This window comes from Pecten maximus, chromosome 2, assembly GCF_902652985.1.
Source record: "Pecten maximus chromosome 2, xPecMax1.1, whole genome shotgun sequence".
NCBI lineage: Eukaryota > Metazoa > Mollusca > Bivalvia > Pectinida > Pectinidae > Pecten > Pecten maximus.
Window position 1 is genome coordinate 26,182,800 of NC_047016.1, and position 18,092 is coordinate 26,200,891.

The 18,092-nt window shown below is 34.1% G+C and overlaps 1 protein-coding gene and 2 non-coding genes across 3 annotated transcripts in view; 1 reads left to right on the forward strand and 2 right to left on the reverse strand.

Moving 5' to 3' along the window:
* The first annotated feature begins 2 nt into the window (after positions 1-2).
* Positions 3-84, forward strand: Trnas-gcu. The gene has a single exon. It is a non-coding gene; the product is annotated as a tRNA-Ser (tRNA).
* Positions 85-400: 316 nt separating this feature from the next.
* On the reverse strand, positions 401-593 carry LOC117322565. The gene has a single exon (XR_004531585.1). It is a non-coding gene; the product is annotated as a U2 spliceosomal RNA (small nuclear RNA).
* Positions 594-7,698: 7,105 nt separating this feature from the next.
* Positions 7,699-18,092, reverse strand: part of LOC117321650 (xanthine dehydrogenase/oxidase-like) — a 43,722-nt gene continuing 33,328 nt past the window's right edge. The window contains exons 21-34 of the mRNA XM_033876157.1: positions 17,283-17,370; positions 16,417-16,503; positions 15,765-15,956; positions 15,115-15,260; positions 13,979-14,060; positions 12,470-12,565; positions 11,621-11,749; positions 11,121-11,195; positions 9,871-9,923; positions 9,574-9,688; positions 9,077-9,163; positions 8,621-8,788; positions 8,231-8,398; positions 7,699-7,976 (exon numbers count right to left, since the gene is read on the reverse strand). Coding sequence (XP_033732048.1) covers positions 7,968-7,976; positions 8,231-8,398; positions 8,621-8,788; positions 9,077-9,163; positions 9,574-9,688; positions 9,871-9,923; positions 11,121-11,195; positions 11,621-11,749; positions 12,470-12,565; positions 13,979-14,060; positions 15,115-15,260; positions 15,765-15,956; positions 16,417-16,503; positions 17,283-17,370 — 1,495 coding nt within the window. The 3' untranslated portion in view covers positions 7,699-7,967. The remainder of the gene's footprint in view (positions 7,977-8,230; positions 8,399-8,620; positions 8,789-9,076; positions 9,164-9,573; positions 9,689-9,870; positions 9,924-11,120; positions 11,196-11,620; positions 11,750-12,469; positions 12,566-13,978; positions 14,061-15,114; positions 15,261-15,764; positions 15,957-16,416; positions 16,504-17,282; positions 17,371-18,092) is intronic.

The following is an 18,092-nucleotide window of genomic DNA, read 5'->3' on the forward strand; positions in this document are numbered from 1 at the left end:
CGGACGAGGTGGCCGAGTGGTTAAGGCGATGGACTGCTAATCCATTGGGGTCTCCCCGCGTGGGTTCGAATCCCATCCTCGTCGTCGATTGTTTTTTTTTTTTAAATTTTAACTTCTATTTTTTGTTTGATTTAAATTGTAACAGCTCGTTTACTATATCCTCTGTAAATAACATATTCTAAAATAGACAGTGAGTAAATAATCTCTCTAAAACTGCTATTACCATTAATTTTAAAAACAATCACTACTCACTTAACTTCTAAAAAGCGATATTAAAATTCCTATAAATGCAAATTCTAGAAATACATTGACTGTTTATAATACTTAATTCACCCAATTTTAAACAACATTGCCTTTCAAGTAGCTAACTATTATTTGATTTGTTATTTACTCTCCCTGGGGAGAGTGGGCCGTTCCCGGAGGTACTGCAATACCGGGCCAACCCGTGGCAAGAGCGGAGCAAGCCCCTGACATCTCACCTATGTCCAAAAATCAGTTTAATATCGAAGTACCCCGGTGGGGTACGTATCAGATATTAAGCTGATAAGAACAGATACTACACTTTGATCTTAGCCAAAAGGCCGAGAAGCGATACTTTGTCAACTATCGACTTACCATATATAGTATTTTTTAATGATTCTACTAATGGTGCAGTTTTTATTACAATATAAAAATGTGTAAGCTGTAAAAGTTTTGCATATGGGAGTTAAATATCAAAAATGTTATATTAACATTATAATGATTTATATAATATATAATGTCGTTAAATTTTATAAAATATTTACAAAAAAAAAGAGACCTAAATGCATTTTATAGTTCATAGTTTTGATAAGAACTATATTACTAACATTTCGAGTTACCTCCCATCAACCATATGGAGGCCTATTCGCAAAAGTAAGTCTTCACCAAATCGAAACGCGAAAATTATTTATTTATCATATATCTGCTTTTATAAGCATTCAAAGATGAACAGAAATATGTTTTATACATCTCTGGTCCCATGCTGTTGCACCGATGTAAAAATGACCACTAGAGTTAGTACTGTATATTTAAAATTTATTTACACTTAACGACATAACGCTTACAATGACAGTAGTAAATTACGGAGGGTACGGGTTATTTATCACGGAGTCATGAACTGTTAAAGCAAAGCTAGGTATGTTTATTATCTTTACATATTATACAAGATAACTTACATGTTTATGAAATATGCCGTAACGGTATTATTCTAAACTAGTAGATACACATATAGGTCTACTAGAGTTACCTCCCCTCAACTTGACAGCTTTTGCCGTAGGCCTACTGCAGCCTTTGCTAAAATAAAATTCCAGAACTAGACCATCTATTACCCCTTTTTATATCTAAGAAATTCCCTTGTATACTTTTCTATCAATTTCTTTGAAGCATGTAGGCTTTACAATCAGATATTGAGTTTATGACTTGGTTTTTCTCAGACTGTTAAAATATTGAGCGCTGACTTAAAACATGCCAGCTTGACTAGCCACGTTACTATTGTCAGAGACCTATATTAATTTAGCATATAGGTCTCTGCTATTGTTTAACGTTTTAAACTAGAAATTTATGTGGTTAGCCAAAGAGTCGACATTTATAAACTGTATATGTTAATTTAAAAAATAATTAATTAATTGAAAAATACATCAATACATTTTTCTTTGACATCATTAGATAGTTTACCTTCATTACAGATGGCCTCACACCACTGTCACACTTCCAGGTCGTTGTACACGGATGCAGTACATACGTAAAGTATGTTACTAAATAGTTTTCTTGACTTAGATATTGCAAGTTATTAAGTATGTGCATAATTTTAACATGAAGCGCAATATCTATTCTAGTGAGAGAATTTTGTTTCGACACCATTCCATGTTTGTGTGGATGAACACAGAGTTAAAAGGCTTGAGTAGTAATATTTTGTTATTTTCTTGATTTCACCTTAATATGAAGTGGTGACGGCATTGAAATATAATAATATATATTCATTGAATAGTTCTACAGTTTTTCAATAGTTCTTCAACATAATATACCCCAGATTTTGAAATATTTTCATTTTCATTTTTATTTGATATCGCCAGGGATTTGTATATCAGATATACAAGTCTCTGATATCACATGGAGGGAAATTAAGTGTGGTCTGAGGCCAGATGGTTGTGGCCGATTGTCTCCCCAACATTTAATCGACGTTGAGACCAGTGAGTTGAACTTTCCTAGAAAGCGACTTCCGAACAGACCTGGATTATTTGGCGTTGCTAGTTTTGTTGATCTGACAACAATGAACGACGTCTTTTTTACTCAAGGTTTTTAGTTATTCCAATCTTTCACTGTTTTTACCAAACTCTTAGATTTAGGAAGTGATGTGGACTGTTCACATCTTCGTCTATGAATAAATGATGAGCTTTTAAATTTATGTTTCATCAATAACAATAGACAGTACTGTTTGAAATTGAATTTGTACCAGCAGTTTCATGAAGGATTCGAAATCTGTACGTTGAATTCATAGATTGATATAGTTGAAAAAAAAAGAAAAACAAACAAACAGGAACAAAAAAGGTTTTGATGTTATTATAGCTACATATTGTATATTGTCCCAGGAGTTGACAAATTCAACATTAACCAACTGTACTACCATGTGGATTTTCCTTCACCTCTATGCGCCATACTCTCACAACTATCTCTGAACATCACATGCAGCGTCCTAAAATTATGTAAATAGACAAACATATTGATTTGTAAACATTGCCTCTGTTATTTTTACAGGTGTTCCAGCAGTTTTTTGGGACGTTTAATGTTCACCTGGACGTTTACCATTTAATAAAGAATTTAACAAAAGGTTTAACAACAGAACAGTACCACAGGACATCTAGTTGACCCTTGATTTTAAGCAATTTCATTAAAATTAGATAAATATTTTTCAGAAATCTGAAGGGTCAAAGCATCAAATAGACATGTTCCTTCAACCCCAAGAGTCAAATCTGATATTGAGGAGTCATAAACATACATTCTTCAGGGTCTACTGGATGCTATGGATCCCGTAGTAATAAACTCTTAACCGAAGTGATATATTAAAACTAAGAAAGATGGTGTTTGATGGATGTTTGTTTTTTTCAAGGCTATAAAAAAAAAATTCCTCATCCGAAAAAGGGGCTGCGCAAATCATAATTGATTAAGTAGTGTGGTGATTGGCAAGTACTGACCAGCAGAGTGGTAGGTTGACGCTAGTGGTAGTAAACTCCAATGTGTATATTCAAGAGGTTATATTTAGGATAGATGAGGATAGGAAGATTTAGTGGGCCTAGTGTATAGGGAGAGTAATCTTTAATGCAAATGATCTATCTTTAAGGAACGTCATAGGGAAAGGATGGCCTGGTCTGTCGATCTAAAGACACGTACGGGCATGTGGCATCCTATCTTATAGTATTGACATTTTAGCAGGAATTTATAACTACATTGTAGGTGGTCAGTTTATCTTTAGAGTTGGACACATAGAGTCCAGGTGGTGTCCTATTTTTAGGCTAAAGGTTTCAGCCTATTGTGATCGCCTCTGGATTCTGTGTACACTTACAATCCTAGCATTCTGATTGGTCCAAATATTCCAAAAACTCGCTAACACCCCTTCTGGCAGAATATTTCAGTATAGATATTTCCGCCATTATTCAATTTAGTTTTCTGCTTGCGTTTAATTGCTATGAAACTAACATCTATTAAACCAAAAACTTACCCAAATTACCTCCCCTTATATATATATAACAAAGACATAATATAAGTTTTGCCATTTAATGAAATAATGAAATATGATAAAGTATACAAAAAGCACTTTTACCCCATATCAGATGTCTCGAATATATTTTTTTCAAGAAAGGAGATACAATCATCGGCCCCCCCCCCCCCCCCCCCCTCCCCTTTCAAAACTTCAAAAAAAGCAAATATGCACCGATATCTTATATTCATTGGAAACAGACCAATTATCTCAAACTAAGTCCTCTGTATATGCATAAAACTTAAATTTATCAGATACACCAAGATTATTTAATATGGCAAACAAAAAGAATATACTGGTTAATTAAGTCTATATATAACGAGCTTTACACGCAAGTGGAAACTTCTCGTACCATAAATTGGGCTAAACTAGTGATGGACATATTATGTACTCATGGTTTTAGTTATGTTTGCTTAAACAAAGAGTTGAAGGTATTGATGTATTTTATATCATTATTCAAATCAAGAGTACGAGACATACTTATACAAGACTGGCATAGAGAGCTTGTAGAATCACCACGAGCCAGATGCTATAGACTTTTCTTAAATGAATTTGGTTACAAGAGATATCTTGATATTATATACTTGTATATGTATAACCAAAAAAAAAAAATAAAAAATAACAAGGTTTCGGGTATCTTCTCATAGATTGAAGCGGGAGACGGCATCGCCTGATTCCAATACCTCCGGAAATGCGTTGTTGCAATTTTTGTACTCAAATTGAAAACGAATATCATTTTATTATGGAATGTCCCTTATACTCAGAAATTAAGTCGTTTTTTTTTGTATATTATGTTAGACCTAATATGTCTAGATTTATATATGTTATGACATCAGAAGAACTGTACCATCATTCAAAACGGCTGTGTATATTTACAAAGCAAATGAATTAAGGAATGAAATACTGTTTAACAAATTAAAGAGACATATGAAATTACGTGTACCGGTTTATTATCATTCGCTTACTTTACGGTAATACTGTTCATTCTGTCGAGAATACTGTGACGAAATGTTTCATTTATCAGTGTATCAATTGTTGTTTGGTTAAAATCGTATGCAAGTAGTATTATATCTTTAACTGTTCCTACTGAGTATAATCCTAGTATGTATTGATTTTTTAGCCTATCAATATCAAAGGATTCATTGGCAGCAGGTCATATGATAGTACTTTTGTACGACCAGCTGGGATGGGGAACCCAGTCTGTCTGCGAGGCTAAGGTTATCTCTTATCAAATCAATAATACTTTTGGGTGATAATGAATAAACTTATAGATTTTTAATCAAATTAGCCCATTATTGTTCAACAAATAAATTTACTATACTACCTGGTATTTTTTTTGCCGGCAATATTTAGTCCAGACTTATTAATTATCATGCAAACCACAACGACCTAATAAAATATGTTACTGCCCCCCCCCCCCCCCCCCCCCGAAAAACAAAAACAAACAAAAAACAAATAAAAAAACGTCATCAGTCCATTACTTGATCCAAAACTCTGCTGGTGGGCTGGTGGGGATCAAAACAATTTCATTTTTTTTAAAAAAGGTTATAAGGAAAAAACCTTCAAATGGTTTTAATTTGTAAATCTCTGATTTTGGGGGTTTATGGTTCACTAGAATGCACCACAGAGCTTTATATTTTTTTTCGGGGGAGCACACCCGGACACATTCACCCCCAAAAAAAAACAGTCACAAGGCCCCCCCCCCCCCCCCCCCACCCTTCCCAAAATCCTGTATCCGCCACTGACATGTAGGTTCCCCTTTGCACCCGGTTGTTTATGTTTCATTTTGAGAAAGATTGGGAAAAATAAGAGACCAACAGACTGCGAGAAATTTCTTCATGGGTATTTCTTAAATTAAATTAAATTAAATTGCATTTGCATTCCTATTGTGTTCGCTGAAGAGAGTACTTGGATCTTTCTCAGATTTGATATGCAGATTCCTCTTGTTTTTAAATGATTAAGAGGAAGAAGAAATGTAGTTAAAGAGAAATGATTAGTATAACATATCTCCAATAAAAGTCATTCAATGATATGGTGATCTGTTTGACTTTTTTTCATAATTGACCTAATGCTTATCTAGAGAGTACACGATTCCCCATTATAATTAGTACTTGTTATCAAGTCCCCCAAATGCAATTATTGGTCTTATTATACCGCTGCAATGAAGTTAGGGGTATATTGGAATCACTCTGTCTGCCTGTATGCCGTCTGCAAATGTTGTCCGGAGGACCCTTACAAAACTTGAGAACCGATTTAAATGAAACTTCACAAAATTATACAAGACCATATACATTATACAAAGTGTATATACATATATATGTGTGTTTATATGACCTTTTTCTTCAAAATTTTGGCATGAAATATAAATTTTGACAGGTCAGTTTCTTGTTTCCAATGGTAGTCTTTTACTTTGCTGTGGATGTAAAACTTTGTATATAGTTGACAAGGTTTACAGCGTCAGTTTCGAAGCTTATGCCATGATGTACTAAACATAAGAAATATATGTATTCTTAATGAAATTGAAAACCATAAATATTAGGAAACAACTGTTTGTCGTGTTTCAATATAATGCATTTACATAATTCTGTGATTATATATCTTGATTATGTCACATGGTAAAGAACAAGAATAATCAGCATTCCATACATGTTATGTAGATCTTCGATAAGTGTAGTATTACGTTTATATCCGGAAAAGCAAATACTGGTACTATGAGATGGCATTTTCATTTCATTGGTTAGCTAATGGTTGAAACTAATCAACGCATTTTATACACTGTATATTCTGTATCAACATGTTTCATTACTTTCAGTACTTATTAGTTATAGTATTTATATATACGATTCAATCTTTAATGAACAAATTACAAATGCATGATATTGCTTCCAAGATAAATGTTCATGCAAATGAGATACTTGTATTGCTTTATATTTAGGTTTTGTGAAAAAAGGATGCTTGAACCAACCAAGGCTAGTCTATATATTTAGATGTATATTCGCCGACTAATGGTGAAAGTTGTGGAACGCATTCACAAAGTTATATTATAAGAATATTATATTAACATATATTTGTCAATTGATTTTGTTATAAAAATGTATTTGAAGCAGTGTTTATTATCTAGAATCTATAGGCTTAAATATTATTAAAAAGGAAGTCTTTTATTGAGTGGTTGATTAGTGATCAGGTGGATAAATCTAGGGTGTTAAGTTTAGTAATCAGTGTTATCTGTTGCACAAGAAAACAATATTTGAATCGAGTACCTGCTGCATGTATACCTAACAAATTATATTTTCTAATCTTCATTTGACATTTTATATACAGTATAACATACATACTCACTTCCGGTTAGCTTGTAATAATAATAATAAGAAACGCAGTAATCACAATAAGTCCCGGACTTAACAGGAATTTAATGGCAAAAATATAAAATGAACTATCAATAATTGCAAACGTATACAGCTGTGGAGAGTATCGTCTTGACATTACCACCTATATAATACTATTATGTTTACATGATAATGATTCGTATTGGTTAACGATGCTACATCGTAATGGTGCAGACATATATCTAAATAAAGGAAAAGAAACTACGTGTAATACCATAGTGTTAATAATTACCGCTTATAAGAACTAAAGTTACATACTAAATACTCGGTATAGACGATATACAGTAGACATTTTCTGGGATGTAACCAATTTATTTATTCACATTAAATCTAAAAGAAAAAGGCGAATTTAAAACTTTTGGAAGGTGGTTATAGAATAAAGAAAGCAAAATTTCGAGTTTGGTAATACTGTAAAATACAAAACTTTTTTAGGGTCGTTATAAGGTAAGATATAAATGTTTATTATAAAATTAAATTTTGGAAGGTGGTAATAGCGTAACCTATGTTACTTTTTATTAAGGGGGGGGGGGGGGGGGGGGGGGGGGGGGGGGGGGGGTAACCTATGCTACTTTTGGAGGTAGTAATACTGTAAATGTATTATTCGGTTCGGAGGGTGGTTGTAATATAACCATGTTACTTTTGGGGGTGGTAATAGCGTAACCTATGTAGCTTTTGATATTGTGTAAGATATTGCCTACTCTGGATTTCAATCAATTATAAATACTCTTTGATCTTATAACAAATGTGATATGAGCGAAACTTCTTCATCACGAAAACAGCTTCTTGAGCGACGTCGGTAGATTCATCTACTTGCCCTGAAACAAAAAGCATGGATTAAAGAATTGTAAACTTGGAAATACAATGTAGGATAACTCATTGTTATCATTATTGTTGCCAAAACAAAACGTTACAGAAGATCCTATGAATTATCTATATGTATTATCCATGCTAAGCGCAAGGAGTGAAGAAACATTTGAACAGAATGAAATAACAAATATGTAACAAGTGTAATGGTACCGATTTTATGTTTTAACTGGCTTTATCTTACATGGAAGTCAACATTTTATACCTTTTGAGTTATTTTGTCTTCACATGCCATTCGGATTCTTTCTACTGTTGCGGGACAATCAAAGAAACAGTCATTGGTGAGGTTTTCCTCTGCCCTCGCTGCTAGTACCGCTTCTTTGATCGCATAAAACACTGATGTTGCTAATAGTAACGGTGGTTCCCCTATGCCCTGTTAAGAAAATAATGAATACTTATCATTCTCTTTACCAAGCTAAAGCAAGTCACAATAAATAACTATACAAGTTTACAACATTTTACATATTTTTCGATATTTCAATTCATTTTACATGACAGGAGGAAACAAAATACATGTAATTGGTTATATAAGATATTTGTATATTCAGCACTGCATAAAATAAGGCCATTTCTCCGCTTGACGCTGCGGTTTTACCTTGGCTGAATAGACAGTCTTTGGCCCTTCACTGTCCTTTAATAGTTTGACATTCATCTCTTTAGGGATGCTCCTTATACCCGGGATTTTGTAGTCAACAGGTCCTGTTGCTGCGATTTCACCGTTGGAGTCAACTTTAAGTTCCTCTGTGGTCATCATTCCAGATCCCTAGGGTTGAAATATTTACAGAAATAATTACATGTATTGGCATGTCTACGATGGCTTGGAACGGACATCATAGATAAACTTACCACGTTCGAACGAATTTAATTGCGTTCGAAATAAAAGAATTGTTTTCTGCGATATCCGTTCCCAGCCACATTAGTTTGTTTCACGTCTTCGTCAAGTAAAACTACAGTATATTTCAAAGTATGTGTGCTGATGAATTTTGAAGTGTAATGTAATTGATACACTGTTATTGGTAATTGGTATCCAAATAAGGTGTAGCTAACAAACCTGAATGAATCCTCCCTCAATCTGCCCGACGTCTATGGCTGGATTTAAACTCTTCCCAACGTCCAGTACAATATCTGTTCTTACCAACTAGAAAATCAACAAAACATGTCATTAACAATATGTTTACAAATAAAAACGTGAACTTCAACGCACGTTTTCGGCAAAGGATTACGTGTAATATATTTAACTGTTATTGTCGATGTATCACTCTAGTTTTGAGTATTAACAATTCCCCCAGGCACGGGCACATCTGCTAGGTCTTCCTAGTGAGGAGCACATGGCCCTAGTGTATGATACTTTAGTATTTCTGAAAAAAAAACTCTTCCTGACTGTGTTTGTGCAAATTAAATGAAAATCGATCTGCTGTTGTGTCATATGAAAATAAGACAAGGCCGACATTTTGCTGTTTTCTAAGATCCAGAACAGTGGGGAAATCGGATGTCTAACAAAAACTGCGTGACAACGTTTCCTGTCGAATGAATACATATGAAGCCTACCTGGTGATCTCCTGTTAAAACATCAATCTCTACTTCAGTACAGGCGCTTCCGTAGGTGAAGTAGTGAGCGTGAACTCCAGTGCGCTTTTCAAAGTCGTATCCTTCTGTACGTAGTCTAGAAGAAAAAATCGTAATGATTTATACTATCATATTATAAATTAGTCGTCTTTGATATTATCACTTAAGTGTTTTAGTAAGAATTTAAGACGATATTGATATATATTAACATAAAATATTGGGATAAGAATCGCATCAATCCATACATATAACAAAGTAGAGGGAAATATGTACACTTACTTATAAAATCCTGTGGCAGAAAGACTAACTCTCGAAAAGTAGGCAGCAGTAACCTGATTATGCAAAAGACCATACTTTAGAAACAACAATAACTCATTTGATACTATTTACCTGAAACAAAAACACCCTTTGTTTCATGAAGGGGTATGCAGCAAAAATAATTGTGTAATCCTTCAGTATGATTAAAGGGGCATTCCGTCCTTAAAATGAGTTAATGCTATATTAACAAAAGTAAACGGGAATCCCGAAGATAACCCAAAGCTCTTAAAAATAAAAGTTTTTGAAAATGTAACCCGAAGTGCGAAAATTAATCGCCGCCAACGAATATCATTACGAGCATGCACAGGCAAGTTCAAGAACGGAAACGAAAATGGCGTACACGGCTCCTCCAGTTAGCGATTAGCTAATGGGTCAATCGGCGAGAAAATGAGGACACGACAAGATAGCGAGCGTCTTTTTAAAAAATCTTATAAATATCGATAACTAGTTGGAAAGATGGAAGAGAGCAAAGGAGGCCGCGTAAGTCGAGTCGAACGAGGAATTGGCATTGTTTCTGGACAGTTCTGCGGGATGTACTGATAGTCGAGTCAACAGACTGACAGATTCGTAATGAAGTTCTGCTAGAAGTTACACGTGTTAACGTGCTGACATATCACAGACACTATAACTAAATATTACCTCATCGAACCACAATAAAGGATTTCACATGTATACTGTGTATTTGTCTTATCTTTAGCCATTTCCTTCATTTACATTCATGTACATACGCATCCGTTTATAAGCACACATGTTTGCGCCTTTTGGTGCTCTTATTTATGTGACTTTGTGCGCGAGTAAGATAATCTTTTGTGTGAAATGATTACAATATTTTTTGCTATTCTTAACTCATTTGCAAGCTATGCATGTAACCATAGCATAAGTAATTGAGGTAAAACGGGCTATAACTGGGGTTTATCATCCCAACAAAAACAGTACGATAAATGCGGATGCAGAGTTTTCCGGATTTTCTGTACAAATGTGATACTTATGAATGTGATCTTCATTTATTAATAAATCTAATAAATTACTGTACATCACACATCTGGCGTTCGAACTAAGGAATGCCCTTTTAATTCACTGAAGTAATGCTACTAAGTAACTCTTGTCTTTGTTGGTGTTTGTATAAGTTCAGTTCAATTGGAATTGAAGGCATACATGTATCCTTTGACGATAGATCCCAAAACGTAGGCAACACAAAAGGAAAAGCTCACCCATGCGTTCCATCCACCGTCAGGATTTTTCTCTTTCATTGGAGCCAATCTTTCCTTTATTTTTCTGCATGCGTCCTTTTCAACAGTATTAATGATTATAATATTAGTGGATATTTACATGAACCACCAGAATCAAGTATGATATTGCTGTATATATCATTTTACTGAATATTTCATTATCTAAGGCATATAATATTCATATTAGTGACATCAAACAATTTTCATGAGAACCCGACTTGCAGCTTGATGTGCAATATGCACTACTTTTATACGTTACGTTTAGGGTAGGTGTGATCAATGTAAAATTAAGTATGCAGTGCGTATTTCCTACTTAATAAGTGTCATATATGAGTGTTATGATCAAGGAATGCTTATTACAATGATGCCATGGAAGATGTATAGTTGATAAGTTTTAAAATAGTTCGGTTAATTATATAAACATATCTGACGAAATAACTACTAGACACACAATCCGTTGACATTAAGATTTTAACACTTACTAGCACCGCTCCGGCGTTTAAGTCGGTTCCAGTGCTTCCGCTGGTTTCAAAAGTGTTGGGTACCGTAGAGGTATTAGTCTCACTGATTATAATCTTCTCGTGTGGAATTTCTAATACAGTTGCCGCAATCTGTAAAATTAAAAAAAAAAAAAAAAAAAAAAGCCGCTTGGATAACTTATAATTCAATAAACACAGTACTGGTAGGTTACAGTTACAATGAGTAGATTTCATTGTTGAAAACAGACCATGGGCTTCAAAATTCTGATGTTGTCATGGTGATCATCACTAACCTTAATAATTCATTCTAATGACGAGAAAAAGCTATAACTATGAGTTATTGAAAATTATGTCAATAAAACAAATTGTTCCAGCAATAATGCCAAAGGAAAATATTGTGTTGTATCACATACTGGACTGTTCTACCATGTAGTACGACTTTGTCATAAAGAACACCTGTGCAATAAATGTGTTACAACACTATATAACATATCTAATTTGTGACGCCACAGTATACTATATAATATTGATATATTGTCTATACTATGCTATATAATATTAATATATTGTAGAAATAAGCATCGTGCAAGTCGAAATTATACTGTCTTGTATAGAATTTAAAATGTGGTATAAGAGTTTCGCTTACATTCTCAAAAATACGAGCTATGTGATAAACAGATTTGATTTGTCACTCGTCTATAGGCTCGCAATTTATCAAATTAATGAATTCGGTCATAATTTCCATAAGACACCCAGTCAGGTAAGTCCCTCAACGTCGCATATGATATGACAAATTTATGATGTTGTTCATCAAAAGCAAAATGTTTCTATTGATATAATATACTATAATACCTGAATCATTTTTGTGTGGATTCCCTGTCCAAGTTCCGCACCGGAATGAGCCAAAAGCACAGATCCATCCTTGTAAACTTGTACCAAAGCTCCTGCCTGTGAATCAATTGTATGGATTTGTAATATGATGTTTGCTTAGTAGTCCCCTACCTGTTTCAGGGCTTTTAGGTCAAAGTAAATGTCACTGTTTCTATTTTTAGCGGTGGACGAAAGAGGACATTTATTGCTTTAGTAATACCCAACATGCTTGTTCTAGCCAGGATCTCCTGTATCGTTCATCTGGGTTATTTAAAGCAGAATGTTCAAACAATTTGATGGGAAATAATTAATAATCAAAGCGATACGACACGGTCAAGAAATAATGAAAAGATTGTCATGAAAGTTAACATGAATGAATTTTACGCTACCATTATATTAGGCCTTTCAATACCAATTTTCTTGAAATGGAATCTTTACGGGAAAAAATGTTTAAAAACGACCTTTTCAAATTAAGCATGATAATTTAGCATAATTCTCTCTTAATGTTAAGTAGTTACAGGGGGAATCCTAGTAAAGTTGGGAAACTTTCAGGTAAGAATTTTACAGTCATTTTACCAAACTCACTATTATAACTTGTTTGGCAAAATAATTTTGAATGAATACGCGAAGGTTGCACTATTATTCAAGTCAATATGAATATGTATAACAGTTTTCCCTTCTTTTATCATTTTTTCACAAAAACAAAAACAACAAAAACCAAGAGCTCTGCAAGCGGGAGCATGAAACGCCCGTCAATGGAAAAGCTACCACAGGTCGTATAAAACCACCTAATATATGTTAGAACATTATTGCTTCCTGTTGTAGTGAACAAAATCTTAAGAGGAATTGAATGACAAATAGAAAACTTCTTGCATGTTCAACGCGTTTGTCAATAACAGGGGCATTACTTTGGTGAAAATAATCACAAAATTCCGTAGCACAAAATCGTTCCAGCATTTGTGGTATAGAATGCTTGCAGCAAGTTTCATATAAATTTGCTGACACATAAAGTTAAGAGAGTGCTGACAATGAATTGTTAATGAGCTTTACCTAAGCAAACAACAATGCCGTTATGCCAATTGTTGAAACATGAATAAAAAACCCGTAATATATGCTAAACATAATTGCTTCTAGTTGTATTGTGCAAATCTTAGAAAAAATAAAGTAAATAATTTAAAAACAAAAACAAGAAAACTTCTCGAATTTTCTATACAATGCCCATATTTGGCAATAAAAGGGGCGTATTTATGCTAACAATAATTGCAAAATTCCGTAATACGAACTCGCTTGAGCTATTGTGCCATAAGATATTTGTAGCAAGTTTCATAAAACTCCGTTGATAAATAAAGGCTAGAGAGCGCTAAAAAGGAAAAGTAACCGGACGGAAGAACGGACGGACGGACAGCACAGGGTATACCATAATACGACCCGTCGTTGACAGGCATATAAAAACCTGACAAGCCGTATAGTAATAGACTAAAAATCTCATACCTGATTTAGGAACAAAGGTGGATAACCAATTGAAAGCATGGCAGGAACTATAGAAATCCCCCTCTTCTTCCATCGATTTTCACTGAAGATAATAGAAAATCCTTGTAGATATTTCAAATTAGTCTTGATGTCTTACTATAAAAACTGTTTTATCGTCATACGGATTTCTTTTTCAATGAACAATGACGTATTTTCAGGTTTCTCTTTATAATATGTCAGGAAATGACATTAAAATGCTTCTTATGGATGATTCATATCAAAACTAAAATTCATATCGTTGTACATTTGGTTACCATCTCACGTATTGGTCTTCTAGGTGGTATGCAGGGACATGTGCTAGTATTCAATACAATTAAACATTGATATAATTAGAACACTAACATATCAGTGCTCCGTCGTGTGGCAATATATCATCACTCATCATAATGCGAAACTCATATCGCTGAAATTGTCGTTTGACATTTGGACGTCAAAACAATCGCAAGGAAGCAACATATACGCATCCACATCTGGCTGCTTGACTACATACCGGTATAAAAACCTGTTCTTAGATTGATTTGTTTTAATTAAATCCTAAATACAACACCCACCCACCCCCTCAGAAGTAGGAACTAGGGTTATAGTCAGAGATCCACTTTTTCCTTGACATTTGAAAACCAAATATTTTTACCTATTGTGTATTTTTGAAAACTTGACATTATTTCCCAATTTCATATAAATCGATCATAACATACCAGTACTTAAGTTGTCAGTATGTAAAAATGAGGACGCACAGACAGGCAGATAGTATTATTATTATATGGCGCCAATAATACCCAGTATATCGCTAAACTGTATTCTAGCTAGATTCTCACTAATCTGCTGTGTGATTTGATTACACTTATACAAATGTTTCAATTTATGATAAAAACAATTTAGCTCAACTGATTGTAATTATTACACATACATAATACTGTACCGGCTATTCCCTGCTTGCGATATATTTTCATATGAGTGAAATGGAAGGCAAAGACAAATATTTACTACCAACCATTTACTTTTCCAATTTATTCATTCACTCATGCTCAGTAAACATATGTATACATAATAAACATAATTCACAATCGGTAAACCATCTATACCACGAAGTAACTGACCTGTTCAGTTTCCGGATATTTTCTACTCTTTTGTGGAATTCGCTGTCCTGTTTACACTCCTCCCAACAACGGTACAAGTTGTCGTCGTTGATCGGCATATTGAATGGTGTCACACCACCTTTTCGAAAGATATTTGCGGTCCGCACCTAAATTACAAATGACCAGCGTTGAACGTTTCTTAACCGATTCAGAAAAAAATGTCTTATCCTGATGTGATACCGTGTTTTCATACATGCAATGATGATGCATATGCATTTTGTATTCTGTTGATTATTTTGTCATTCTATTTAGAGTCATTCCGAGATTTCCTCTCGACATTTCGAATTATTCAGACGAAATTTCAGGTTAGTTAGTCGAAATTGCGAGTTACTAACACGACATGACCATATATTTATTCCGTAGAAAGGTAAGTCAACGTCGGTACTGTAGGGTTACACCATACTTTTTAAGGTGTACATGGCAATTAATTTAAAGCAGCCTTTCAGGACCCATACTCATGTTTCCTCCGTTATTGTAATAGAATCCTATTTATATTAAGGACAGAACGTATGTTTCATTTAACTGAAACAATCTAAGCATAAAATATGTTTTGTAAATGTATACAAATTCATGCATTAAGTTTTATTATTGACGATCAGAGGAACACATACTTGTTCAGCCGGTATGTTGAGGTTGAAGGCCACCTTTTGTATCATAGCCTCGACTACGAACAAAACCTGGGGAGCTCCAAATCCTCGGAATGCGGTATTAGACGGCAGGTTAGTACGACATAGCCTGCCTTCAGCCTTTATGTTGTTAAAATCATAACATCCTTGCGTCAGGAACATACCACTTTGCATAACCTATACAACAGATTAAGTGGATTAATATAGCATCTGCAAAGAAGGTAGGATCGACCCTAATTTCAAAAGCGTAAAACAATTTGCAAGATTGCAGTGATGGGTGGTCAGGTAGCTCAATGGTAACACACTGGGTTTCGCCTAGATGACCCCCAACAATTTCAGTTGTAAAAATGACTACAGGATTTTTTTTATTTAAGGGAAACGATAGTTTAAAAAGTCATCGGAAAGAGCTCTTAAAATTTAGAACAGGGAGCAATTTTGCAACTTTTGTAGAATATCCCTTTAATATAAGGTCATTTAACTTCTGCAAGTTTATATTTTTTTTTCACGGCAATAAACAACACTGATTTAAAAGCAAAGCAAGGGTATCTTAGTTTCTACACAATCAAAATATGTTCAATCATCTTTAGGGTTATCTATGGGTGTGATAACATATATCTAATCTAAACATGGTCCTTACAAACGGGCTAAGATCCGTGGAGTAACCTGCACCGAAGTAGAACTTCACATCAACGCCTACAATCCGTCCATCCTTCTTGTAAAAGACCTTGAAATATCAAGTATAACACATATACGTTGACGGCATATTAACGATGAGCTCATTTCCCCTGGAAATACACGTAAACCTCTGTATCATTTAGATTCATACTAACAATCTCGTCGAAATGTTAACTATTTTGAAAAGAAAAGAGAATACACATTAGTTTGCATAAAGCACTAATGTGTTGGAAGAATGCAACCAAACTTTGTACGTTTTAACTAAGACAAAAATACTGAATTACGATTAACTTAAAGCGATTTAGGTATATTATGGACAAACTTCATATCGGGTAAATACGCTACATGTAGATAACGTAATTGTTAAATTTTACAGGGCAAGCAATTCGTGGCTGTCCTAGTCAAAACTCGTAATTAAATTTCGCATAAATCCGCCTTCGAAGCATTCTTCAGAAAGCAAGGGAGCAGTCTATACAATTGCATGTATATACAGTAATTGATTTCATTTTAACTGCTTTTCGTCTACACATTTGCATGTATATACAGTAATTGATTTCATTTTGACTGTTTAAATGTTCGTTACTGACATTTATAACCATCTTCCATTACTTGGTGGTTTAGGACATTTCTCTTAATATCCCCCAACCACTTGATAAGCTCGCTCGCAACACAATGTGCTGTTCTTATCCACACGTTAATTTACAAACAAGAAAACAACTGAAACCACCAATAAAACTACATGTATACATAATAGTCCTAGGTAGTATAAATATCCAGGTACTTTACTCCTGCTTGGCCAGCAAGTTTTCGCCAATCCCTCCTACTTACCTTGAATTTAGCATTCAACGGATGACGCTTGCCTGTTGACTTTACATCAACCTCTCTATCAAAAATACATCTTACTGGTCGGTTAGTTCTGAATTAAACAAGTTTGTTTTAGTTTACATATATATTTTTAAAAAGAATAAAAACACGACACAGCAGCTAGCGCTTTCGTCACGTCTAGGTGACTCTTCAGAATGTTTATTTTTTTAAATTGTCGACGTGACGTCATAAATGTATGACGTCACTATACATTCTAAGGGACATAACAACGAAGTGGAGATTTAAAGATTTGATGATAATAAAAATATATATATATATATATATTATATACAATCGGCGGGGTTCGAACCCACAATAGAGGTGATATCGGAATCAAAAGACGATGTACCTTACCATATGAACTAGCGAGGTTACAGCTAAATTTAGGAAATAATTCATACATATTGTAATTATAAACTGTATTACATGCATTGTGCAATAAAATACTAGAAAATGAAAAAAATACATAGATCAAATATGCACAGATTATGCTTAAGTATGATACATGTATATATATATGTATGTATGTGTTGATACTTTGATATTACTCGATATGTTACATATTTGTTGTACTGTTCAAACTGGGTTTGAGAAGTTTGATTAATTCAGATTCCTTTGCTTCGCGTTTGATTACATCCGCATTACTCATTTGATAAATAGGAAAAATTTTAAACTCACCATTTGAACATTGATGTATATGTTTACTAACCGGTAGAAATCTTAAGTGGTCTGTGCGTATTTGTTGCCTATGTACTGTCATTCTAGTTCTTAACT